Below are 25936 nucleotides of genomic sequence, written 5' to 3'. Positions count from 1 at the left end.
GGAAGAGGGAGAGGGAGAAACAGGGTCCCCGCTGAGCAGGGAGCCCGACGTGGGACTCGACCCCAGGACCCTGGGATCATCAGCTGAGCCGAAGGCAGATGCTTCACCAGCTGAGCCCCCCTGGGAGCCCTATCCTCTGTGTGTGTTTTTATCTGGTTTCAGCCAAGGTAGATATAATTTTATATGTGCTTTTGTTAAATATGCCGAGTTTTCTGTCTCTTTTCCTGGTTCTTTCGAACAGGCTCCTCGAAGCTGGTATTTATCTGCGCCACACTTCCTCGGCTGTGCCTGGTTGTTTGCGTGGCTTCCCAGTTGTCTGTGCTCTAGAGAACGCTTTCTTGAATGGCGGTGCTGTGGTTTTTGTCAGATTTTGAATTCTTCCCCTCAGGGAAGTTTCCAGAAGCTAGATTCCTAGTCCAAGATCATGAGTGTTTTATAGCTCTGGATACATGTTGTGGTATCAGTTTGCGAGGGGCTATTTATTTTGATGATTACATTCAGGGTAGAGTGAGTTTCAGGAGTTCTGAGCCCTGTCCCCGCACCAGAGCCGTCGCCACACCGGACAGCCCCCTGTGCTCTCTGGTGGGCGAGGAGCTTGGGGGCTCCTCATGGCAGCCCACGGTGGCCCTGGGTGGGCAGTGGGTGCTAGGCCTGGGGCCAGCCAAGCCGACACAGGCCTGCCCCCAGGAGCCCACAACCTGGTATGCGAGACAGATGCTGGCTAGTCCGCAGGGACTGTGAGACTGTGTGACCTGGACATTGCCCTGTGCGGGGAAGCTACGAGCTAGCCTCCCGTCAGGATGGAAGGATGAGAAGCCATTCGTTGGCTTGAAGGACAGAGAATGTTCCAGAGGGAAGGAGGGAGGGCCATTCACAAAGGGCCTGGATATTAGCGCCTAACTTCTGCTAAGAATTCCATCCCAAGTGCAAAAGAGACTCCACCACGTGTCCGATCGAGGGATGCAGAGCAGATTTGCATTTTGAGGAGGTTCCCTGTGGTTTGCGGTCCTCAGGATGGGCCACACTGGGGGTGTCAGGGGCTCGGCCACTGCTCACGCAGGCTCGGGAGCTGATGGCCTTCTGGACGAGGGCCAAGGTGCTGAGGTTGGAGAGAACAGGCTGGGTTTGAGCAAAAGCCCCAGGATTTAGTGATTTCTTGCTCTCCCTTAGTTGTCCTGGTCCTTGTGGCAACTGGCAGTTCTGATTTTCCTCCTTTAAAAGTGAGTCCACCCTAGAGCTCTGATCTTGGCTTCTAAATTTCATTCTCCACTGAAAGGGTGCTGAGCAAGCACTTAAAGAGGAGGCAAGAGATCCCAGAAAACTAACTGTCCAGATGACAGACTGAAGAGCTAGGAAAACCGAATGTAGCTTGTGGTCCTGGATGATGGGATCCTGAACCCCGAAATACTTTTGTCTTTTCTAAAAAGGACATTGGTGGGACTTTGGCTGAATTTGAAGGAAATATCTAAATCCGCTATTAGGTAGTGTATTGATGGAATTTCCTGGTTTTGATCGTGGTCCTGTGGTTATATGAGTGTTGTTTTTAGGAAGCACACGCTGAGCTATGTCGGGGGAGAGGGGCCAGCTGTCTGCAGCTCACCCTGACGGACAGCTACGGAAGGAGAATATGATAAAGCAGATGGGGCAGATGTCAGTATTGGGGAACCTAGATGAAGAATATATGGGAAATTGTGATACCACATTCTGTAGATTTTCGGCAAGCCTAAAATTTTCTCAAGATAAAATGATGAAGAAAGAGAAATCCTGTTTAAAACCAAAAATAACGCCTCCTCTGTGGACAGATTTTTTCAGTGTACTTTCCCCAACAGGACAAACAGCCTAGAAAACATGAGACGTGCGCACACCACACAATTCTCCATCGTTTACACAACCTCACCTTTCAGTGCACGCCTCCGGGAAGCATAATGCAGGTGCACCCCGGTTGAGCTGTCTGCTGGCCAGCGATCTGGGAGGGTCTGCCCGGAGACACCGGACTGCCTACCCCAGGAGCCGCACTTCCAGTAGGGAAGTTGATCAAGAATGCGCTGCTTCTCCTCTCTTTTTCCCCCTTCTTTTCAAAAGAAATGGAAGGAATATCCTTAAGTTTGTTGGCAGAAAGTGCCAAGTGGATTTGTCTGTTCGGAGCTCCACTTCGATGTGGATAAGCTTCATCCAAGGGAAGGAAATTCCCAAAGCTTCAGACTTGGAGCCTCAAACTGTGGACGGTTCCCAAGCAGATGAATGTGAAGCAATGAATAGACCCTGTTTCCTCAAAGGCAGTGCCCGCTCCGTGATTATGCTGTTGGCCGAGTTTCTATCCGGGTCCGTACCGCTCAGGGCTCAAGAACCCGCAGGGACATGATCTTGCTGTAATTATGTCTGCGCCCCTGTGAGCCTGATGTGGAGATATGCCCCCTTGTGATCTTTTAAGTTTGGGTGGATTTTTAGGGCGGTCTCGCGGGGGTTTGATAGGTGGGCTCTGTCAAGTGTGCGGGACTAAACAAACACGTGTTCTACCAGGCAGGTGGACTGCTGTGTGGTCCAGGGTGGGGAGGAGCCATGGACTTCTGAGAGCTGGGCCTGCCTTCCTCCTGGGGCCCCGCCTTCCTCCTCGGGCCCCGCCTTCCTCCTGGGGCCCCGCCTTCCTCCTGGGGCCCCGCCTTCCTCCCTCCTGGGGCCCCGCCTTCCTCCCTCCTGGGGCCCCGCCTTCCTCCCTCCTGGGGCCCCGCCTTCCTCCTGGGGCCCCGCCTTCCTCCCTCCTGGGGCCCCAACTTCCTCCTGGGGCCCCGCCTTCCTCCCTCCTGGGGCCCCGCCTTCCTCCCTCCTGGGGCCCCGCCTCCCTCCTGGGGCCCCGCCTCCCTCCTGGGGCCCCGCCTCCCTCCCTCCTGGGGCCCCGCCTCCCTCCCTCCTGGGGCCCCGCCTTCCTCCCTCCTGGGGCCCCGCCTTCCTCCCTCCTGGGGCCCCGCCTTCCTCCCTCCTGGGGCCCCGCCTTCCTCCCTCCTGGGGCCTCGCCCTTCTTCTCCAGACTGGAAACCTACGCGGATCCCAAGCTCTGTGCAGGGTGGGTCTCTCTTTTCATTTGTCCCGGTCCCAGGGTGGGGGTGCCAGCGGGCTGCCATGGGGGGCCACCCATGCAGGTTAGCTCCTGCTGGCCACCAGTGCCCCGGAGGACACTGCGGAGGAGGGGGCCCTGGAGCAGTTGGGGCAGAGTTTGAAGTAGGCCCTGGGATATGGTGCACCGTGGTCGCTGACCCCCATAACCCATTACACGAGAGGAAGAAAAGCCGTATTTCCTTAAGACTGCAGTCTGTATACCAAGAGCATAACTGGTGAGCAGCTCTGGATGTGTGAGGTCATGAGACTCTGAATTCTGTTGCTGAAGGCAGAATGCACGTATGGGTCCTTGGAGAATCCAGGGGAGATCTCATTGCTGATCATCGTGAGTCATACGTTAAGTCTGGCGCAATAGCCAAGACAGAAGGCACAGACAGAAGGGGATGGGTAAGGAAGAACTTGAGAGGAAACTTCACATCTACATGAGGACTGGTGTCCGTTTGAGTCAATCTCACCGTATGATGATTTTGAGTTATTTTTAGGGTGGTATTGGTTGTTAAGACATAGCAGAAGTCTCGGAATCCATTTCGTCCGTCCCACTGTGGGATTGTCGGGTCTCCAGACACACATCCGTGTCTGTGGTTTCCCTGGTCTCAGGGGACACGGGTGTTCTCTGGTGGCCCCAAAGACATTCTTCTCATGGGCAACCGGCTCTGTGACCCAGATCCCCTGAAGGCCCCCCAGCTCTTGTTCTGTATCCATCCTCAGAGTCATCGGAGTTGCCCTAATAAAGGGCAAGTGGCTTCTGTACGAACAGATGTTGTACTAGATGACTGTCCCAAAGACGAGAAGAACCGGGCACAGGTGGGGATGTGGTAACTGCCGCCCAGCGGGCCAGGCCTCGGGCTTGACACGACGTCTCCGGAACCTGCCATGTGTATGCTCTTCTATCCTCTGCGTCCTAGAGGCCCCTCTCCTTCCTCTTACGGATGGCACGTTTGTTTTAGCAGTTTGGTGGTCTAGCGTCTTAGCCACCGAATCAGCCAGAAGCCTGATTTGCCACTAGGAGTGCACATCCATTCACTTGGCCTTTTCAGACCTTGGAATCCGAACCACCTAGTGTTTTCAGGACAGGTGGGGGCCCTTCCAAGAGGAGACAGCCCATGGTCAGAGGAGCGGGTGTGTCAGGCGGCAAAGGGGTCCAGCCCTGCAGATGGCTTGGGTTTAGTGGGAACACAGAAGGGGCCGTCCGGATTCGGTCTTTCAGTGGTGACTGCTTCCCTCCCTTGGGAGGGTGATTTTGATGTTAGAAAACATGTTTTGCTGTCATAAAAGCCACGCGGTTCTGGTTTCAGAATGGAGAGACGGTTCTGTGCTCTGGAATGCGTACCCAGGGGCAGAGCCCAAGCCTGCCAGAGGTAGCATAGGGTGTGCATGGAGGATGCATGGTGCTGGGACAGTTAGCTATGTTCGGAGGAAGAGTGGCGTTAGGGTCTTCCACTCTACTGCACGCCATTATGGGTGGAAGTGTGCGTGTCCCCCAACCCCCACTCATAGGTGGAAGTCCTGAAGCCCCCAGCATCTCAGGATGTGACGTGCAGAAATAGAGTTGTTGGAGCCCTCATCACTTTAGAGGAGGTCACACTGGAGGAGGTGAGCCAATCCAGGATGACTGGTGTCCTTATAGAAAGGGAAAATTGGGGAGGGGGGCGCCTGGGTGGCTCAGTTGGTTAAGCATCCGACTTTTGGTTTCGGCTCAGGTTGTGGTCTCAGGGTCGTGGGATCGAGCCCTCTGTCAGGCTCGGTGCTGAGCAAGGAGTCTGCTGGAGGTTCTCTCTCCCATCCTCTGCCCTTCCCTCCGCCTGCTCGTGTGCACTCTCTCTCTAAAATAAATAAGTAAATCTTTTTATTTAAACAATGAAAGTAATGTCATACGTAAATATTAAGCTGTGGACGAGCCGCGAAAAAATATCTGGAATACTTACATTTGCATTATCCTAAGTAAAGAGCTGTTATGAATCAATAAGGAAAAGGTACATCATCTCTCTCTCTTCCTCAGTCTCTTTTCTTTCAAGGATTCTCCCACTGCCAATTCACTCACTACTCCTGAGTGGAAAACAACTTTTCACAGCTTTTCTTTCCTCTTCTGACATCACACCTGGTAACCTTGCCTCGGGTTTAAGAGAGAGGAGCTGTTACCAAAGAAAACTAACTCCTCCATCCACCTGCTTCTGGACCCACCTGCCTGCCTTCCTGGCCACGTGGACTTGCCCCTGCATTCATGGCCAGCCCCCGTTCATGGCCAGCACCCCCTTCTGGTCTTCGCGAGGACGGTGCTGCTGCCATCACCCCTTCTGTGTCCTCCGTCATCAGACTCGCCTTGGTCCCTGGATCACTCCATTGGCATCTAGATAAGCCCCAGCTCCCGGACCTCACAGGGGGACCCTCCCTCTGTTTGCATTGCTCTCCAGCCCTGGCCCAGCCATGGGACTCAGTGTCCCTACTCTCTCCCCTCAGCACTCCCCGTCAGGCTTTCGGTTCCACTGGTTCCCTGAAATGAATCTTCTCAAGGACGTGAGACCTACGCCTGGTCACAGCCAACAGTCAGGTTTCAGTGGCATCTGTGATAATATCCCTGCAACACGGGGCATGGGCTTGTTTCTCCAGCTTCTGTGGGCCCCGCCTTCCCATCCCCTCCTCTCTCTACCCCATCATCCCTGCTGTCGGGACCACTGTGCCTGGAGGGCCCTTGGCTGTCTCTGTTCCTCGTGCTCTCCGGCAGCGTACTTGCCCTAAGTGATGTCACCCCAGCGCTAGGGCCATCTGGGTGCTCCCAGCACCCACATGCGAGCAGAGCCTGCCCACTGCTCTGCATCCTGCTCTCTTTCCTGCACTGCACCCTGGTGGTCACGGCCCCTGTCGTAGCTTCCCACCCGTCTGCATGCAGATAGCCCAGGTCTGGGTTCTCCTCCAAGTCTCCCCAAGCCCCAGACTTGTGTTTCCAGCCCCGATTTGGCTTCTCCATGTGAATGCCTATGAGGCACTTCATACTCAACGGGGCCAAACTTGGCCTCCGACAAGGTCCTGCCCGGCTGCCCCGTGCGAATCTCCGAATTCCTTCCTTACCCACCCTGTCACCTTCCACCAACCACAGCTGGATGGCCTCTCCTGGTTCCTTTCCTGAGACCCAGGTCTCATGTTGCTTCCTGCCCTGCACTCTAGTTTGATGGGTCTCCCAGTTGCTGTCCCCACCCAACGTCCTCACCCACACAGCACTGGAACGACCCTTTTAAAATTGTCCCACATGGCGTCTTTGGTGCAGTGACTTCGTATTTCAGGGTAAAGGACACAGTCGTCCCGGCTGCCTGCCAGGATGCCCTTCCAGTCTCCCCACTGGGCCCCCTCGCTTTCATTCCAGCAGGTGACACCCTGGGTTTTGCTTCTCTTTTGTTGTCTGTCTCCCCACTTGAGTGAAGGATCGTGAGGTCGGGATTTAGTCTAAGCACCGCATCCCCAGCACCCAGATACCTGGCGAGGAGAAGGTGCACAGGGAATACCCACCATGGATGGTGATGACAGAAACCCACCCTCGTGCAGGCAGACCTGAAATGTCTGGAGAGGTTTCAACCCATTGAAGGCAGGCCTTAAAAATAGGTTTTTCAGCTGTGGATTACCTGTGAGGCTCCATGTTGCATTCTAAGTTTGATTGCCCCTAGAAAGCAAATCTTTTTGCTGTTGTTACTCATGGAAATCCCACTTGCAATTCTGTAGCGTTGATTATTTTGATCTCTGTTGCACGTTTCAAAATGTGATTAGAGTGTATCCTACCTCTATAACAAAGGTTTCCATCTCCAGGCTGATGGATCCTCAGCGGGTTTTTGTTGATTTCTTTTTTGTTGATTTCATTTTGCTGAGGCTCCTGGGAGGACTCCCACCGCCAAGAGTGAGAACCTTTTGCTCATTGAGCCTAAATGAGCTCCCTTATGTGAAAAGGCGTAGTTCTTCTTCTGCTCGCCCCATTCCACATCTTTTAAATTCATGGCACTTTATTTAGACATGTTTATGGTGCCAGAAGACCTGCCTGGCCAGCTGGGAGCCGTACGCATGCCATCCCTCCCCTCCCCCCCCCCCCCCCCCCCCCGGTGTTCTGAACCCAAGATTGGTCTTTGGATCTTTAATCTTGTTGATCCAAGAGCCATCCTGTCCCTGGCCTCCCTACAAACTGAGTGCATTCGAGGCTCACTTCCCCCCAACAGGTGTTCACGGGGAAGCATCCCTCCCACCGCATTCCTCCTTTTCCAAAGAAGCTGATTCATTCTGTGGGCACGGGAGCACTGGCAGATTCCACATTGAAAGCAGAGTTAAAGGGTGGGACTCCATTGGCCACGACTTGTTACCACTTCATCTGTGCCCAGCCAGGGAACAAAAACAAAACAAAACAAAAAAACAAGCCAGGAAACTGTAATTCCTTTAAATTATAAAAGTAATCCGTGGTCACGGTAAAAGCAAAAAGTGAAACTCACACGGTGCAAGATCGCATAGGATAAAAAGATCGCTTTCTCTGTCCGTGACCTTGTTCTGCACAGATGGGCAGTTATGTGTCTGTCTCAGCTCAGGGCCTACGGGCATTGTCACATCCTCCCCCAAAGCCTCTCGGTGCGCTGTTACACAAAGGTACCATCATTTATCTAAGCTCCTTGTAATGGTTTGCAACTCACTCTTCTTACAAACTGAAGCTGAAATGAACATTCTCGGACATAGACCTTTGGTCAGTTAATGGCTGGGTAGGTGGGTGGGTGGATAGATGACACCGAGGTGCACCGGTGATAGATAAATGATTGAGCACTGATAGAAAAGCAGATAGATGGTAGATTCCCAGCAGTGTAATTGCTGGATCAAAAGATTTATGTGTTCATGGCTACATGTACGTGCATGTAAAATTCATTTTTATAGCCATCGTCAAAGGGCGATCTGTCCCTTACAATAAAATGCGAAGGCACCAGCCTTGGCCATTCTCCTGGTTCAGGTACAGAATAATCCGGGACAGGCGTCCCGTACCACTGGTCCCCCTTGCCAAGTCACTGTCCCCAGTGATGAAGGCAGACTCCCAGGCCGTCCATCATTTTGATTGGCTGTTTCTGTAGCTTCCAGGAACTGCAGAAGACATCTGAGGGCAAAGGGACAGACCTGAAGAGAGGGGTCATTGGCTTTCCTACCCGCCCTGTCTGAGACCTTGACTGTTGGAGGGCGGATTAAGGTGTGCCCCTGCCACGTTCAGATGCTTACTCTTTTTGGTGTTTGGTGGAACCTTTTGTTTTTCTGGGTTTAGAGGGGTTATGGCCACCTGCAGTGTTCTGGCTTACGTGTCATTCCTGTGGATCCGTGGTCGCCCAGGAAGTAAGTGGTGCCGGTGAATGTTCTGCTTTCTAAGAGAACTCGTTACTAACTCTTGGCAATAATTAGTATTTTTATAATCCTGTAATCGCAGCTAATGGTACATAAGCTTCCTTGCCCCAAAAGAAGGCATTCCAGGTGGTATAAACCATACGCAAAGCAGATGTGTTTTGGAGACGAGCTGGGATTTTGAGGGTGACGTTATATCTAGAGATACATTTTCTTGACTGTTATAATTGACTGGAAACGTAGCCCCCGGCGGCAGCCCCCCTCTGTGAATCTTCAGTGGTGGCTCTTGCCTTCTGGGTCCTCGGGACCTGGAGGGGGCCTGGAGACCGTGGTCCTTTGTGATTGCTTCGCCATTCAGGACTCGCGCTCGGCTTCTCAGAACTCACTGTTATCTGAGCTTCGGTCAGTCTGCATGTCTTCCCTCCCCCGCAGCTCCGCCCAGACCCCAGTCGGCCTTTCCCCCAGATTCCCCTGTCCTGTCCCAGCAGCCGTGTCCCCGCCTTCCTGCCTCACCAGCGTACCCACCCAGCTGTAGCAGAGGGGACAGCTGCGTGCAGGCTGATACCCTGCCCTTGCTGACATGGTGTTGCTGCTCTGGGGGTCACAGCTGGCCCCAGAGACCATGCTGGTGGCTGCCTTGTCCCAAATTACGGGAACACCAGCCCTGCTTGCCCATAGGCTGAGGCAAGACTTTTTCTGAAACCAGGGGACAATAAATAAATTATACACATCCTATGTTGGCCTAAAAGTCGACCCATCACGCTTGAAGAGGTTCAGATCGTTTTGGGGAGCCCCTTTGGATGGGCAGCCTGACCTGCCTGATACAAGAGGGAGAAGGAGATCGTTGGGGAGATGGCTGAGCTTGGGAATTGCGTGGCCACCGAGCAAAGGGCGCGGGTGCGGGCACGGCCCCGTGACGGTCTGCTCCTTGGGCCTCCCTGGGCAGATTCTGGGGCCCGTCCCCATGGGCGGACCTAACAGAGCGCCACCTTCGCGCACGGGCTATTTGGCTCAGCCAACCCCAATAGTGAGCAAACCCCTCAGTGCAGCCTGTTCTGGATCTTAAACGTCCTGCATCTGAAATATGCCTCAGGACAGAGGCTGAATGGAAAAGGAGTAGGGATGCCACTGGGAAGATGAGAACACAAGGACTGTCTGTCATCCTCATGACCTGGAGCTCTGTGGGTGACAGTCGACAGTGTGGTAAGACGCTAGCCAAGTGGTGAGTGAAAGGAGGGGGTCACGCGTCATGACTCTCACACGGGATTTGTTTTAAATTTCATTTTGGAATAAGTTCAAACTTATAGAGGAGTTGTAGTAATAATGCAAAGAACTCTGGTCGATCGTGTTCCCTGAATCCTAATTGGTAATGTTTTACACATTTTAGAGATTTATTTTTTTATTTTAGGAGGGGGGGTTGAGGCAGAGGGAGAGGAGAGGAAGACTCTCAAGCATACTCCCCACTAAGCACAGAGCCCGACATGGGGCTTGATCCAATGACCCGTGAGATCATGACCTGAGTCCAAACCAAGAGTTGGACACTTAACCCCCAGGCGCCCTGCCACGTTTTACATTGTTTTCACATCGCCCGTACGTGTATATATATATATATGCACGCAGATCTGGTGGGCTTAGAGGCGTCAGCCCCCCGTGCAGTTGAAAATCAAGTATAACTGTTGAGTCCCCCAAAACTTAACTACCACCAGCCTGTCATTGACAGGCTCACTGACAACATGAAGGATAGATTAACGTGTATTCTGTGCTGTACTCTGCCAATATAAAGCAAGCTAGAGAAGAGAAGATGTGATTGGGAAAATCATAAGGAAGAGAAACACATTTGCAGTGCTGTGCTGGATTCATATTAAAAAAAATTCACAGATAAGCGGATCCACATGGTTCAAACCCACGTTGTCAAAAGGTCTGCGGTGTGCGTGTTTAGATACCCACACACTGCTCTTCTCTTCTCTTCTCTGAATCATTTGAGTCTGATTTGTAGACATTGAGTCCTTTCTTTACTCCTATAAAGGCCTCTATGTCTCTTTCCTAAAAACGGAGCACAGCACGGAATCCTTAGCATCAGCCACGTGCATGTATCCAGTCTGCAGACCATGTCACCTTTCTCGGTTGTCCTTCTAATGTTCTTGATGGCCGTCTTCCTTCCTGGTTCGTGACCAGTTTTCTTCCATCCTGGTTCGTGACCAGTACAGGACCACCGTTCTCGTTAGGCTGTGTCTCTGTTAGTTACTGAAGGACGCCCTTGGCACATGGGGGGGCTCCCGTGGGACCCCATCAGGTTGTATGTGTGTGAAGACCACAGAAAGAGAGTCTATATCCTCCCCCAGGCTTCATCTCAGGAAGCTCCTGATGTTGGTTGGTCCGATCAACACTGGGGTTGAGCTTAATTGCTCGGCTAAGATATCTTCTGCGGAATGTGTCCGTGGTAAAGTTACTGTTCTTCCCTCCGTCATGAGGAGGTAATTTTTTCTTTAATATTTCATTTATTTGTCAGAGAGAAAGAGCACAAATGGGGGAGAAGCACAGGCAGAGGGAGAAGCAGACTCCCCACTGAGCAGGGAGCCTGATGCGGGGCTCGATCCCAGGACCCCGGGATCATGACCTGAGCCGAAGGCAGACGCTTAACCCACTGAGCCACCCAGGTGCCCCGGAAGAACTTTTTGAAGGGCGATAATTCGAGACTGGATTAACTTGCTTTTCTCCATCGGGCTTCCCTTCACTGGTTTTATTGCGTATTGATGACTCTTGGCTGATTCTTCTATCATTCTGCATTGATCAGGTGGAATTCTCCTGTTAGAACATGTGTTCCTTTCTCTTCCATGTACTTACGTGTGTGTGTGTATTTGTCTGTGAGGACACGTTATTTTATCCCATGGCTCACAGCCCTGACTCCCGGTGTTCATTTAGAGACTCCTATTGCCCCATTGGGGCTTGGACATGTCCCCGTCAATGTACTCGCTCGCTTCTTGGGACAAGATGTCCCGTGCTCTGCAATCAGGGATGTTTGGGACTGCATAGTCCGTTGTTGTGAGGGCCTGTCCTGAGCCTCACAGGATGTTTAGCGGCATCTCTGGTCTCTCCCCACAGGACGCCAGCACCCCCCACACACCTGTTTGACAACCACAACGTCTCCAACGTTGCCAAGTGTCCCTTGGGCAGCAGAATCCACTCCTGCCGGTCCCAACTGGGAAGCACTAAGGAAAAGGAGTATTGCTTCCTTTGTTGAATGTTTCGGTCGGTCAGAGAGATCTAGTTCACTTCCTCAAGTAAATGAGGCAGAAGAAGCCTTATAATCTTTATTTCTTCTAGCAACACAAGGCTAAAGGAGTGTTGAGGCTCTCGTCTATGAAGAATTTGGAGCCCACACAGTAGACGGGAATAGTGAGGTGAACCCCTATGTGCCCCTCAGCCTGCTCCAGCCACACCCCGATTGACTGCCCCCCGATCTGCTGTTTTGACCAGAATCTCATGTCGAAATAGCACTTATTTGTAAACATTTTACAATATTTCTGGTTCTGTAGAAGATCGTGAACTTTTTTTTTTTTACCACAATCGTCATCACTCCTGATTCCTTAATATCATAAAAAAAAAAAAAAATTAAATGTTCAAATCAGAATTGCATTTACACTGCGTGTGTGTGGTCCCAGTGCCCCTGAAAGACAGCGCTGCCCTGGGAAGGGCTCGGCTCCAGGAGCTGGCTCCCACGGAGGCTCCGGTCCGGAAGCAGGCGCCCAGCCCCGGCTGCACCGCAGGCCCCAGCTCGGTACTCAGGCTGCGCGGGTTCCTGCCCACCCTGAGCTGGTCACCAGGCCTCCTAGAGGTCACCCCCGCTGCCCCCACCCCACCTCACGGGGGGGGTAGTGGGGGGGTGGTTTCTGTTCTCCGGCACCGTCATGGCCTTCTTCCCTGTGGGCTCCAGCTTCTTGGAATGCAAACAAACTCCTAATTCCTGGGATTTCCACCACTTAAACTTGAGATAAAGTCTTTAGAGCAGAAGTTTGGGATGAGCTCTTTCTGTGCAAATGCTTTCCCTTTGTGGGTTGGCGCAGCAGGGTGATCTAGGCACGTGGTGCCCCCCAGAAGAACACAGGTCAGACAGGATCTGTCTGGAATGATCCTTTACTGAGTGTGTGCTCTGCACACGAGGGAGTTATAAGCACCCCCCCATGTGACACCCAGCGTAAGCCGTGTGATGACTGTCCCCCGGCTGTGACAGTGAGGGTGTTGATGGTCAGGGCAGGGGGGGGGCTCATGCAGCAATGGGAGGGAGAGTCTGAATCCAGGACTGGCAGGTTCCAAAGTTCATGCTCTCACTGTGGAGCCAGAAATCCTCTGCCTGATTGATGCTTCTAGACAGTGTGGGGTGTGGGCGCTGGGGGAACTGGGATGTCCCGGGGAGTGGGGACTGCACCGAGAACGTGCTTCATAACCATTTCTTAAGTGGGGGGCTGAGTGGACTTGTACCTGGTCCCATTCTGTCCTTAACAAATCCAGTTTTAGGGAACAGCATTCTACCAAACACATGGGTCAGTCGTCTCTGCTGTTGGGAATGTTTCTGTTATTAGAGATGTATTTTAATAAAGCTTGACCTCCGGGTGCCTGGGTTAAGCATCCGACTCTTGGTTTCGGCTTAGGTCATGATCTCAGGGTCCTGAGATCAAGCCCCGCATCGGGCTTTGCGCTCAGGACAGAATCTGCTTGAGATTCTCTCTCCCTCTCCCTCTGCCCCTCCCCTGTGCATGTGCGCGCTCTCTCTCTCTCTCCCCCCCACCAAAATAAATAAGCCTTTTAAAAAAAAATAAAGCCTGACTTCTAGTGATGTATCCTGAGAAAATAGACACACACACTGAGACTCACGTAGGAAGATGGGCCAAGCAGCGCAGTCGGTGAGCGTGAAAGACTCGAAACCGCCCACGTGGACAGCTGTCAGGACAGCACCGTGGTCCCCACGGCCACGTGGACAGACACCTCGCGGGCGCTGAAACATCAGAGAAGTGTAGTGCCCTGGAGATATTTACAATGTAACCTGAAGCTGACCAGCCTGATTGCAAAACTCTGTCCTGTGATCCTAACTATGTCAGTGTGTCTATTTATAAATATGTGTGCAAAAGAATACTAGAAGGGCACATTCTAGAATTTTAACTGATAGGGGAATTGTCGGTGATTCTCAGATTTTTTTCTTTTGTCCCTTACTATTTTTAAACGTTACAATGAAAACTTATTTTTATGATAAAAAAAAAAAACTAGTATCTCTGGGGGGGTGTGTGTACGTGTTGGGAATTTCTACTTTACGTGGCCCCGCCCCTCCCACCCTCACATGTCCTGGGGGCGGCTGATGTTGTCCTTATGCACAGGAAAGAGAGTGGGTTCCCCCAAGTCGACTCCACCGTGAATAGACTCCTCTTCCTTTGGAGATCTAAGTGACCTGCCCCTCACAGAGCTCCTGTATGTGTCCTTGCTGGTCCTTGCAGTGCTGGGCACAGGTGGCCAGGCACCTGTCACCATTGTGGGGCTCTCAGAGTGCAAGGACTGGCGTCCCCCCCTGTGCGCCGCCGCTCGCCCCAGCTCGTGATCCCTGGTCCTGGAAACCAGAGGGGAGCCTACAGACAAGGAGGCCTGGTGTAAGGGGGAGGGAAGGTGTGAACGAGTCACCAGCAAAGCGTCTCACTGAGTGGAAGAGGCCATGCTTTCCAGTGGAGGGCCTCGCTGGATTTTTTCTGAGCAGGGAGAAAACGGAGTGTGGCAGAAAGTTCCACAGGCGACACTTCCCCAGGGCTCCCTCCCGGGGCGGCCGAGCAGGTGCGCAGGGCAGAACCAGAATGGTGAAGGAGCTGTGGCCCTGCTCCCCTAGGAGAGGAGGAGAGGCAAGCCGACATTCCCATGACAACAGCAGTGGGGCCTCCTGATTGGTGGGGACCTGGGTAGGAGCCCTTGCGTGAAGCTGGCGGACTGCTTGGTGCCACCACTGTGTTACACGCGGGGAAGCCGAGGCCCAGCTTCGCTCGGCGCCCAACACTTGGGATCCCTGCGCTGTCTTCAGTCCACCAAAGGAGGGTTGCATCTTTGCTAAAATAGCTTTGATTTCAGTTTTTGACAGAATGATATCACTTTATCAGTATTGCCTTTGTCAAAGTCATAGGCTACACGTATCCATTCGAAGAAGAAGAAATACAGATGAGCAAGTCAAGTCTTCCAAATGGTCTGTCTGGTTTGAAATAGAGGCATAAAGGTGGGCCACCCTGTGCTTTGAATCTTGTCACCCGCCTCTCGGGCTGATGAGAGCCATTCAAGGAGGGGAGTCCGCTGGGGGACCCTGAAATCTGTGGTTGACTTTTGAGAACTATTTGATGCATTGTTTTATTTTTTTAAAGATTTTTACTTATTTATTTATTTATTTGAGAGAGAGTGAGAGAGAGAACAGGATCCAGGGGGTTATGGGGGAGAAGCAGAAGCTGAGCAGGGAGCCCGATGCAGGACTCGATCCCAGGACCCTGGGATCATAACCTGAGCTGAAGGCAGACACTTAACCGACTGAGCCACCCAGGCGCCCCTCAATGAGTTGTTTTTAGAATGTTAACTCCTTTAGAAAGGATTTGCAAGGACTGAAAATATTTTTTCATTGAAACTTGGAAGTCAACAGATTATAATGCAGATTTCTTTTAAAGTAAGTTTGACTCGGTTTCATTGAACAGGATTATTATGTACGTTCTTATTACCTCGAATAGAGCCATATAATTAATGGAGCAGTTTCGGTTATCGTACTTTATATCTCAAAGTGGAACCCTTAACTTAGAACAGAATTGGAAAAAATTGTTAGGTTTACGTTATTTTTCACTAAAATTCATCTAGCCTAACCCTGGTTCTGCCCCAGTCTGAACTGAATTTAATTTCCTCCAGACTTACTATAACTGCCCGATTAGGGGGCTTCAGGGCACACGAGAATCAGAAGCCTTTTCATGTCGCTCCTAGGAGGCCACGGATCCCTCATGGCAGGGAAGCTTCTCCAGGGTTGGGAAGCATCTTGCCGGCAAAGAAGCAAAGCGAAACAGAGCAGATGCCCTGGGTTCAGGTTGGGGCTCCAGCAGTTTCCATTTGCCGGACGCTGGGCAAGCCATTCTGCATTACTGAGACTCGCCTCCCTCATCTGGTTCGGGGACGGTGACACCTGCCTCGGAGGGCGTTCGTGTTGGGCCCCAGCATGGCTGCTGCGTTGGGCGGAGCCCCCCACCTGCCCAGGCAACAGGTGTGGCCCTCCGGGGGGCCGTCCACCTGCCTGGCCACGGCTGGCTTTCCCACTTTCCTCCCTGTGGTCCCAGACCGGACGGGGTGCCATCAGCACAGCCCACTTCCTGTCCCTGGCGGTCCTTGGACTACAGCCTGACTTGTCCATAAGTGTTAACCCTCCCAGTATTGACAAGAAACTTCAGAAGTTTCTGAAAAGCTCAGCTTACGTCCTCACTTTGGAAAATGCATTGAAAGTGGACCTAGGAGAGCTCAGAGCTAAGAAGTCGGTTGATGGAAGGTAAAGAAGGAAGACAAAGTGGGCCTGGGAGCTCCTCACTCAGAACCCTCCCCTCCCTTCTCTGATGGCTTCTGTGCCAGAGTTTGGGCCCCCCTCAGCTCTGCTCAGTTCATGCACCCTGAGAGGGCTGACCTTCAGGGCATCCTACACTGTGGACGGCGCTGGGGGTGAAGAACTGAAAGTAGCCCATTTTCGGGGCGCCTGGGTGGCTCAGTTGGTTAAGCGGCTGCCTTCAGCTCAGGTCATGATCCCAGGGTCCTGGGATCGAGCCCCGCATCAGGCTCCCTGCTCCGCGGGAAGCCTGCTTCTCCCTCTCCCACTCCCCCTGCTTGTGTTCTTTCTCTAGCTGTCTCTCTCTGTCAGTTAAATAAATAAATAAAATCTTTAAAAAAAGAAAGCCCATTTTCTATCTTTCCAGGCTGGTCTGGGCCAAAGTGAAGGCCTTCTCAACTCAGTAGGAGATTTTGAGCCTGTAAGTCAGCCAGCAAGGTGTGCCCGGTGCATGAAGGAGAGCGAGATGGACAGGGAGGTGACCCCCACGGCCCACCTGTTGGGGACCCGGGGCCAGAAGCCAGGCTCCCCAGAGTGCAGATTGGAGCCATGGGGCCGTGTCACCTCCACCCTGATGGTTCCCAAACTCCTTCCTTTTGGTCTGCTTCTCGGTCTGTGCAGGGAGTGTATAAAAAGTGACAGCAGGGCTCTGGGAATGCCGGAATGTTCTATTACCACTCCAGGGCTTTTTTCACAGGCCGCGGTGCCCAGCGGTCAGGGGCTGGGCGGCCTGACGGAGCATTCCTGCCCCCGCTACCTCTGCAGAGAAAGCGCCTCATGCTATTGCCGTAATTGTGTCCTCTTTAATATTACCATTTTATTTTTAAAAGCAATGAGCTACTTAGTTTCTTTTGCAACAGAGAGGAGGAAATTGAGGATTCAGGATTCAGCGGTTGGCTTTTCCTACTGAATTGTCCCCGCTGCATCTCACCTGTCACGAGGCTTGTATTCCCAGATTCGAAAGCCTGAGTCTGGGTCCGGGTGGCCCCCTTCCCTGGTGTCTGCAGCCTTCAGACGGAGCCTGCCTCATTCCTGGCTCCATTTCCGGTGCAAGCACACCCCCAGGGGGCAAGTGCAGGGGCCTGAGACCTTTCCAAGGGGGCTCTCCTTAGCCTGAGCCGGGCCTGCACTGTGAGGTCAGTGTTACTCACAAATTCCCATTTCACAGATGAGGAGACTGAGGCACGGGGCCACTGTGCCAGGTTCCCGCAGCTAGTTAGCAATGAAGCCAGACTGCAGCCCAGTCTGATTCTAGAGCCCCCCCGCCCCCAGTTTGACATGGGAGGTCGTAAATGGTGCTCTAACATCCTTATAGCAAACACTGTGCATTGCACTTGTGATCGACTCCCCAAGCAGTGCTCATGGCACAGAGGGGAAAGTGAGTCTCACCTGCCTGAGGTCACAGGGGCTGGGGCCACGGGGCTGCACTCCAAGTTCACCCCCATCCCGGCATTACCGAGAGCTGTACGTTCCCTGGACAGGCTGTACCCCGGGAAAGCACAGGCCCACGGGAGGACTCTCCTCCTGGCTGAACCGTGGGCGGGGGGGGGGGGGGGGCAGAGACCCTGGCCTGCTCGCCGTGGAGAAGCTTCTGCGTCGCGCCCTGTATGAGACGCTTGAATGTCCATGCATCGAGGGAGGCTCAGCCTGCTCCCTGCAGCCCTTGCCCCAGGCTGAGATCTCACATCCTAATTTGCTTCTAGAATGAGCCCCGGCACCGCCCAGGTGGTCACTGAAAAGGTACCTCGCGGTGCTAGATGCCCCTCAACTGCCGGCTTCAGGAGGCACGGTGGAAGGTGACCAACCACGACGGAGCATTTCTCTTTGTGCCTTAGTATTCGCTCAAGTCCTCTCCTGTGTAGCCCCGGACACGTGCCCCACCTGAGCCTGCCGCCACGGGTAACGGCTTCTTGCCTTTCCGTCTTAGGGGTCTGTGACGTCGCCGGCCTGCAGGCTCTGCTGTGTTTGGGAGGTGGCCGGGGCAGGGCGGCCGGTGTGGGCTCCGAGCTCCTGCCCCTGGAGCCCGGTCTGTGTCTGCCCCTGCCCCTGGCCTGTCAGCCCGGCCTGTGCTGGGAATCCGAAAGCCGTGGACTTGGCCGTGAGACAAAAAGCACATCTTAGCTTTTAATACTGAGACTATAAATAGACCTCTGGGGGGGGCGGCTGTGAGTGGCAGGGAGGGGAGAGCGAGTTTACAGAAAAATGCATTCGGGCCAGGAAGAAGATTAAATACCGGGGCCAGACCTGATTTGGGGCAGGGAAATTGATAAACAGACTTCAACGTGATCGAAGTGTTCTAGAGAAGCTGACGATTGTAATCCGGGAGAAACTCCCCCCACGCTGAGCAAAGAGGAAGCTCAGGAGCACACTGGGTTTGGCAGAGGACATGGTAGACTGCACAATTAGTGTATTTCTAAGGAATTATCTGGACCCAGTTGTACTTTCTAAATTCGTTTCTCTTTCATATTAATGCATTGTTTTGTGGGGTTTTTTTGTTGTTTTTTTGGTTTTTTTTTTGGAAATTTGGACCTACAAACAAAAAGACCTATTTTCATTGTTTAAATTAAATGTCACTTTTATGGAGTCCCTCGTGTCAGCTGTACTTGAATATTTAATTTGTTTCGTGGAAGTATAACTTCTGTCGAGCGAAATGTGAACTTCCGGAAAGAGATGAGTAGGTTTCTATAAAAATGCATGTGAGTGGCAAGCTTGTCCCTCAGTCCTGATTGGCTCCCCTGGGGATTTCTACGGGGTGGCTGAGAGGGGGCCGGCAGGGGTGATGACAGCAGGGACAGGCCTCGTGGGACTGCACGATCCCCATTCCTGCTCCTGCGTTCACTCCTTGCAACAGGGACTTGACCCCACAACTCGCCCTCTCCCGCCGGACAACATTTGCACCTGGGAAAAGGAGTTTGCACCTGGGGAAAGGGACAGAGAGGGGATAAGAGAGCTGCAGACACTTGGTCAGGACCCGCTGACATTCAGAGGCCGCCGAGCTGTGGACACAGATTTCTGGGACACTTGGCAGACAGGCCTGGATTCTGAGCACACGTGTGCTCGGGCTCTGGGCGTCCCGCGTTTCGTTTCTCTGTCACGGGAACACGGGGAGCAGGGCTTTCTCAGGCCAACAAGCTCCGCACTGAAGTGGGGAGCCCTTTGGGGCCCGATTGCATCCGGCCCAGGGAGTGACCGGAGTGGTCTGTCCCGTGTGGCTTGATTTACAACCTAGCAGCCCTGCGGCCGCTTCCCCGCCTGCCCGGAGACAGCCCTCCCTGCCCGCCCAGCTCCCCGCTCCCCGCACCTCTGCACAGCCCACTACTTCTGGGGCAGCCCGGGAGGGGCCCAGCCCGGCAGGGACAGTGGAAGAGCCGGGGACAGACTCCCGTTCAGGAGACTGTCTCAATTTAAAATGCCATCTTGTTCCTCTGACTGCTTTTTCCATGCTGTTGAGGTAAGGTGGTTTTTGGTTTTGTTTTTAAAGCATCCCACGTTCCCCCAGAGGCTGCATCCCTATCGCTCTGTCGCTGGGGCAGAGGATATTTATGATCCCGGGGATTTCTGCTTGACTGTCCTTTTACCCGGGAACATGTCATTCGTGGTGGCTTTGAACGGTACCAGGGAAATGAAGCTGGCTTGTCATTCTGTAGCCGGGGGGGAATGGGGGCCAAAGAATTTTGTGTGACTATGTTCCTACTCTGCCCCGTCCTTTCAGTATTTTAAATTTCAGCAGATTCATACTTACTCGTGTCGACTCTCCCTGAGCCTTAGTGAACTGATCTGTGTGTGTGTGTGCAGGGGGGTGACGGGGCGCCGGCCGCTGCACCCCAGACCCTGGGAACAGACAGCAGGTGGACTCATCAGAAGTTAGGATGTGGGTCGCTCCATTTGTCTGTGCAGTTGGTCCCGCTATGAAATGTCCAGCCCCGAGACCACCAGCGGTATTTGACACGCGTTCTGGCACTTCCTGAGACAGGTGGCTGGGGGGCAGCTCATCCGCTCCGGCCTGGCCATGCGCCCTGTGTGCCCTGAGGTGTCCTGGCATCTCAAGAACTTCCTGCCGTAACCCTGCATGCCCCGCCACGGCGGGCCGCTGCTTGCTGCTTGGAAGGACGGAACGCTGCCGTGTTTACCTTTTCTGTTGGATCTCGATGCAGCATTTATTCCTGGAAAACCCAAGTGGCTCATCTGTAAGCATGCCCTTTGTATGTTGCAGGATGTGAGAGTCTTCAGTGAGGACGGGACGAGCAGAGTGGTGGAGATTGCTGCAGACATGACGGCCAGGGACCTCTGTCAGCTCCTGGTTTACAGAAGTCACTGTGTGGACGACAATAGCTGGACGCTCGTGGAGCACCACCCTCACCTGGGGCTAGGTAGGGAGCGCGCTGGGGGGCCCGGTGTGCGGCCCACGGAGCCCCTGCCCCGACAGCGAGACGTCTGCGTGCCGTCCCCTCTCTGCTGCACCTGTTTCTCCTGCCTCCCTCCCAGCGTGTCCCCCGCCAGCTGCTTCCAGAAGCTCGCTCCGGGAGGGCGGGAGCGCCGTTCCCCAGCGCGCACACACAGCAGGAAGGTTCTCTCTGTGATTTGGTTGGAGAAGCGGCCGTGGCAGGTGCTCGGGGCCTGGTGCACAGCCACGGTCTGGAGAGGGCAGCCTGGCGGGGCTTGTGGGGTCAGCTGGGGAGCACCGTCCTGGGATCACCGCGCAAACAGCAGTTCACCCGCGTCGCGGGAGTGGGGTGCTGCGCTGACGGCCTGCAGAAGTTGGAGCGTTCTGGTGTATCTCTGGGCTGGTTCACGGTGTTCTCACTGAGCACACACGCGTGCCTGTGTCCTGTGTAGAGGGCAAGAGGGTATTTTGAAATAGGTGCCGTTTACAGAACTTACAGAGATATGGGAGTTTTGTGGGGTTTCTTGCTCAGGTGGTCTGTCTCAGGTCAAGAAGCTTTTCAGACTTCTGTTGAAATCCTTAGCGGATAATGTGTGGTGCTTACAAAATCACAGGCACGCACTTAAAGCCAGAATTTTCTCCGAATCCACAACTGTATGTCTTCCACGTGCTGAAGGAGAAAAACTATCACAGAGTTCTTCCCGTGGTTCTGAACTTTTCTCCTGGACCTTTCTGGAAGATTAAGAGATCAAGTTTAAACTTCCAGGTCTGGAATATTCATGTAACGAAATAGTGTTCTTTCCAATGATGTCATACAGTCCAAGCCTAAACACTGCTACGTAACTGAGTCGGCGTTGTTTTGTTTTAAGGTTTTATTTGTTTTTTTGTTAGAGAGTGAGCGTGCACAAGGTGGCTCCCCACTGAGCAGGAGCCTGATGCGGGGCTCGATCCCAGGACCCTGGGATCATGACCTGAGCCAAAGGCAGACGCTTAACGACTGAGCCACCCAGGCGCCCCGAGTTGGCGTTGTTTTAAGTTACTGTAGCAGCAGGTGACCCCGTTGGCAAGCTCCGGTTTGGGACACCCACGAATGGATCCTACGCTGATCTGATGGGGCCACCAGCAGCATCTGCTGATGCACACATAACTGGGAAATTAAACAATAGTTACAACCCTGCAGCGTGTATGGACGCGTACACATGCCAAGCATGCATTTATACACATATATACGTACATGCATACGTGCACACACAGAACGGACTTCAAAGACACAGCTCTGGACTTGGACCCAATATGAATATTCTGGAAGCCTGTTCAAAAGTCTGAATACTCTTAATTTGAAAGGAATTATAGAAAGGCCTTCTGCAGATACCGTAATATAGGAATATGTTTGTCCACACCAAAAGCACGTATAAAATGGGGACGGATACACTCAAAAAAATTGAACATACAAAGACTGTAGGAAGATTCACATATTTTTTGTGGTAGCTGTTGATTTCTCGAACATCATGCCAGAGATAAAGAATTTCTATACAGCAAAACTTCAGAAATCATCACCCACATGAAAAAGAATTTATTCTGAGAAACTCGTGGAAGAAATACACGTGCACACTCAATATTCTTTTTTTTAAATTTAATTTAATTTTATTATGTTAGTCGCCATACAATACATCATTAGTTTTTTGATGTAGTGTTCCACGATTCCTCCATGCAGAGGGCACACACAGTATTTTTAGGGATACGATAGTTTTCTCTTTTATTCCATATTTTTCTTATTCACGGATGGACTTAACATACTCTAAAGGGGATAATTTTTTTTCTAAGATTCTATTTATTTGAGAGAGTGTCAGCCTTGAATCCCTGCGATCAGGCGTGAGTGCGCTCGCCTGGGGCAGAATTCTTTAAGGGATGATGTTCTGGGGGCGCTTCTGGGTTCTGGCACGCAGTCAGGTGACCCCCCACTCTCGGGCAGAGCCGTCCAGCCCCACGTCCCCAGTTACAGACAGGACCCTCTGGAAAGTCGCTTTCCCTGTTGTGCGTTGGGGCTGCTCTGGGGACCTGCACATACACGAGGCCTGCGGTTCGGGCGCCAGGCAGACGCGCCTCGGATCTGGAAAGCTGATACTAGGCAGACAGTCGCCCCCGATAACTGAGGCATAAGTGAGCTAATTCCAATGGCACTTTGAGCCTATGTGTAGCCTTAGAATTGAGGATTTCAAGGCACAATGACTACCCTGATCTTCGCAGGTAAAATATTAGAGCCTTAGCGATGTTAAACTTTTCCCAGCCAGGAGTGACGATTGGGAAAAGGTGGTTTTGTTTGCACTAGCTGAAGACCACACATGGGTGCGTGTGGTTGCGGCCCTCGGCGGCCCCCGTGGGCGGGGGGCATCATACTCGGGGGGGAGCAGGGCAGAGGTGCCGGCTGGTGCTCGGCGGGCAGTGTCTGTGGCTGGTGGGAATGTTCCCGCCCTGTCTGAGCCATGCTGCTCTCACAGCCCGGTTAGTGCCTTTCTTCAGCCCCAGCGTCAGCTCCTGAAGTCACTTAGCCACTCGAGGCCCTTTGACAGGTTGGGGCAGAGCCCTTAGTGATGGACGGTCTTAGGGCAGCTGGCCCGTGCCTCGTGACTCCCAGCTCTGGCTGTGGATGTGATCTCTTCTTATGTCAGCGAGACCCACACGTCGTGCCCGTTGGGGGTGCGGGTCTTGGCCTCGGTCTTTTGTGTCGAGCTCTCAGCCTTTCGAACACTGTCCCTGACCGAGTCCACTCAGCGGCCACCGGGGCCAGCCGTGGGGGCCAGGCGGTGCGGACGGGGCGCACACGGTCCTGCCGTCCGCCCCGAGCACGTGAGCGGCGAGGCTCCAGAGGGCTCCCTTCCGCCGGGAGGCCTGCACCTGGGGGGCACGTCGGGATACCTGACAGCAGCTGTGTCAGGTGAACAAACGATTTTTTTAAAGGGATTTTGTAAAACTGTTAACTGGGGCGTGCAGACGGCATCCTGGTGCCCCCGTGGCATTGACAGTGTGACTGCAGGTGAGCTGCATCCCCAGGAGGGCGGGGGCGCCCCCACCCAGGGCCTGGGGGACCACAGGCACCAAGCCAGATGAGCAGGGAGCCCGGTCAACGTGGAGCACGGTGACGGGAAGACAGCTCCCGGGAAGTCCGGGGATTTGGGGAATTCTGTTGTTGCGAGAATTAGGTTGCAGCCCTCCAGGAAGAAGCCTGAGCTCTCTGTTCGGGCCGTTGACAGCGTAGTGTGTGTACCTGGCCAGGTGAGAGAGGCGCGGCAGTCACCCTCTGGAGGACCTGGCCGCAGCAGGGACGCTGCCATCCAGACGTGCCTACAGGTGTCAAAGGACAAACAGCCGCCGTGCTCAGCCCTTGGTGCTCAGAAGGGCCTTCGAGGGCTGACCTTTCCCGTCTCTGTCTCCCTGTCGTGCCAGCCGAAAGGCACCGGAATGCTGCTTGTTGGGCGTGCGCAGACGTCGGGGTTGTTTTCCGTGGTATCTCCCCCTCGACTTTGTTCGCAGTCCCCAGTCCCGCAGAGCCCCGAGCCGCTGTACAAGCGTGCTGACGGCCGGCTCTGCTCCCTGCGGTGGCCGGGCCGTGCGGTGAGGCCCAGGCGCGGGGCCGCAAGGCGGGACGCTGCCGCGAGCCGGGGCGGGCGGCTCAGGCTTCTGCCAAGGACTCGCGTGTCCGCGCCACATTTTAAGGCAAATATCTGCCCTTTTGAGTTGTGTGATCTGTAACCCTTTTGCGTGTGGAGTAGGGTGGTGGCGTAGATGCCGGATTTGGTGTCAAAACGTGGAAAAAATACGAATCCCCTTTGAGGAGTGTCCGACTCTTCCATTTGTACAAAAAAAATCCTTTGGGATTTTTGATGAAATGTCGCTTTCCGTTGTGATTATAGGAAGCTGATGGATGGCAACGGGTTGTTTAATAGACTCACCCAAGGTCGTTTGAAAATACCTGTTTTTGGAATCATAGGGCAAGTGAGAACTGGAGAAAAAGACTTTGAGCTGAAGTTGGCGGAGTGGCTTTTTCACAGCTGGGAAAAGTGGTGCGTGGACATCCAGTGGCAGACGGGGGTCTCTGGGAAGGGGGTCACACACAGTCTTCCTGAGCCCCCTGCTGGCCCAGGCTCTGGGCCCCTGCGGGCTGGAGAAGGGGAGCCACCTGTGGGTACCTGAGCCCCCCCGGGTGGCACCGGAGTGGAGGAACACACCCCTTTCAGGGCGTATGGGTTCCCTGCTCCCCTCTGCCCGGCCGCCTGGGCCCAGTCTGTGCGCATCTGTCCCGGGATCTTGCCTCGGTGGGAGGGACGTGGGGAGGCTGGAGGACAGAGGTCTGTGCACGTGTGCGTGTGTGCCCCTCAGAGCTGCTCCCTCCCCACGGGTCCCCCGCAGCTTCCTCACGACCCTGTGCAGAGGGAACGCTCTGCTTTGGAACGCGGCATCGGCTCGTGGTCACTTAGGTCGCTATAACCCCGCTGGTCTATTTTTCCTTATTTTATCTGGTGAAAAATTTCAGGTTTGTGAACCAACCATCAGCCGGTTTGGGGTGCTTGGCTTTTGTCCCTATACCTACAGAAATGGTTTTTTCTGACTAAACTTCAGAACAGAAGTCACTGATTCAGTTTTGCACCAGAAAATCCGTTTTAAATGAATGCCAACCTGAGCCAGTCCCCTTTTCTGAAAGTAAAGGCAGGGGTCGCGATCTCGCGCTCAAGCCGAGCATGGCTCCTCCCTCCGTCGTGGGGACACGCGGGGCAGGGTCGTGGGTCCCTTGTTGCCGGCAGATTCCCTCGCAGCCAGAAGCAGGCGAGCCTGTTCGTGGCTCTCGGCCGGCACCAGGCGTGGCCCTGGACCTCCTCTGAGCTCGCAGCGCGTGAAGAGGAACGGGTCGTCAGTGGGGGAAGCCACCTTGCATGTTCTACCTGTGTCTTCTCACACGTACGTTTTTTCTTCTGCAGAAAGGTACCTGGAAGATCATGAGCTGGTGGTCCAGGTGGAGAGTACCATGGCAAGCGAAAGCAAGTTTTTATTTAGGAAGAATTACGCAAAATACGAGTTTTTCAAAAATCCTACGGTGAGAGTTCTTACCTCTTTTGGCTCGGGGTTTGGGACTCTTGCAGTCTTGGGGTTGATACTTGGGATCAGTAGCAGCAGAGGATAACGTAACTGAGGTGGACGTAGGGGGCGGCAGAAGGGTTGAGAATCCGGGTTGCTGTCCCTTGGAGCTGTCCTTGCTCAGACCCGGTCTCTGATGCTTAACTAAATGCCTTTGTGTAGTGGCCAGAGGTAACGGGGTGGTTTTCCACGGTAGCAGAGGGAAAGGGGGTTAGCCTCTGAGTCGGGAGAGATGAGGGGTGGGTTTTTCAGTTATATCAAAAGTTCATGGTTAAATTGGAACAAATCGGTTCAATATGCAGCAGAATAAAAGCTCATTGCTCTCTGCAAATAGCAAATAATACTTTGTGGTTCGTGGAAGAATGAGTTTCCAGGCA

At 53.5% G+C, this 25936-nt stretch overlaps 1 protein-coding gene across 10 annotated transcripts in view; it reads left to right on the top strand.

The window, feature by feature from the left end:
• The window catches only part of GRB10 (growth factor receptor bound protein 10), a 175086-nt gene that overhangs the window by 123268 nt on the left and 25882 nt on the right, over positions 1–25936 (top strand). For all 10 annotated transcript variants that reach the window (XM_078059939.1, XM_078059934.1, XM_078059936.1 and 7 more), the window contains 2 exons: positions 20259–20415; positions 25403–25518. In XM_078059939.1, the coding sequence (XP_077916065.1) occupies positions 20259–20415; positions 25403–25518 (273 nt within the window). The remainder of the gene's footprint in view (positions 1–20258; positions 20416–25402; positions 25519–25936) is intronic.

This window comes from Halichoerus grypus, chromosome 12 (assembly GCF_964656455.1).
Source record: "Halichoerus grypus chromosome 12, mHalGry1.hap1.1, whole genome shotgun sequence".
NCBI classification, from domain to species: Eukaryota; Metazoa; Chordata; class Mammalia; order Carnivora; family Phocidae; genus Halichoerus; species Halichoerus grypus.
This window is presented reverse-complemented; position numbering and strand designations above follow the sequence as displayed.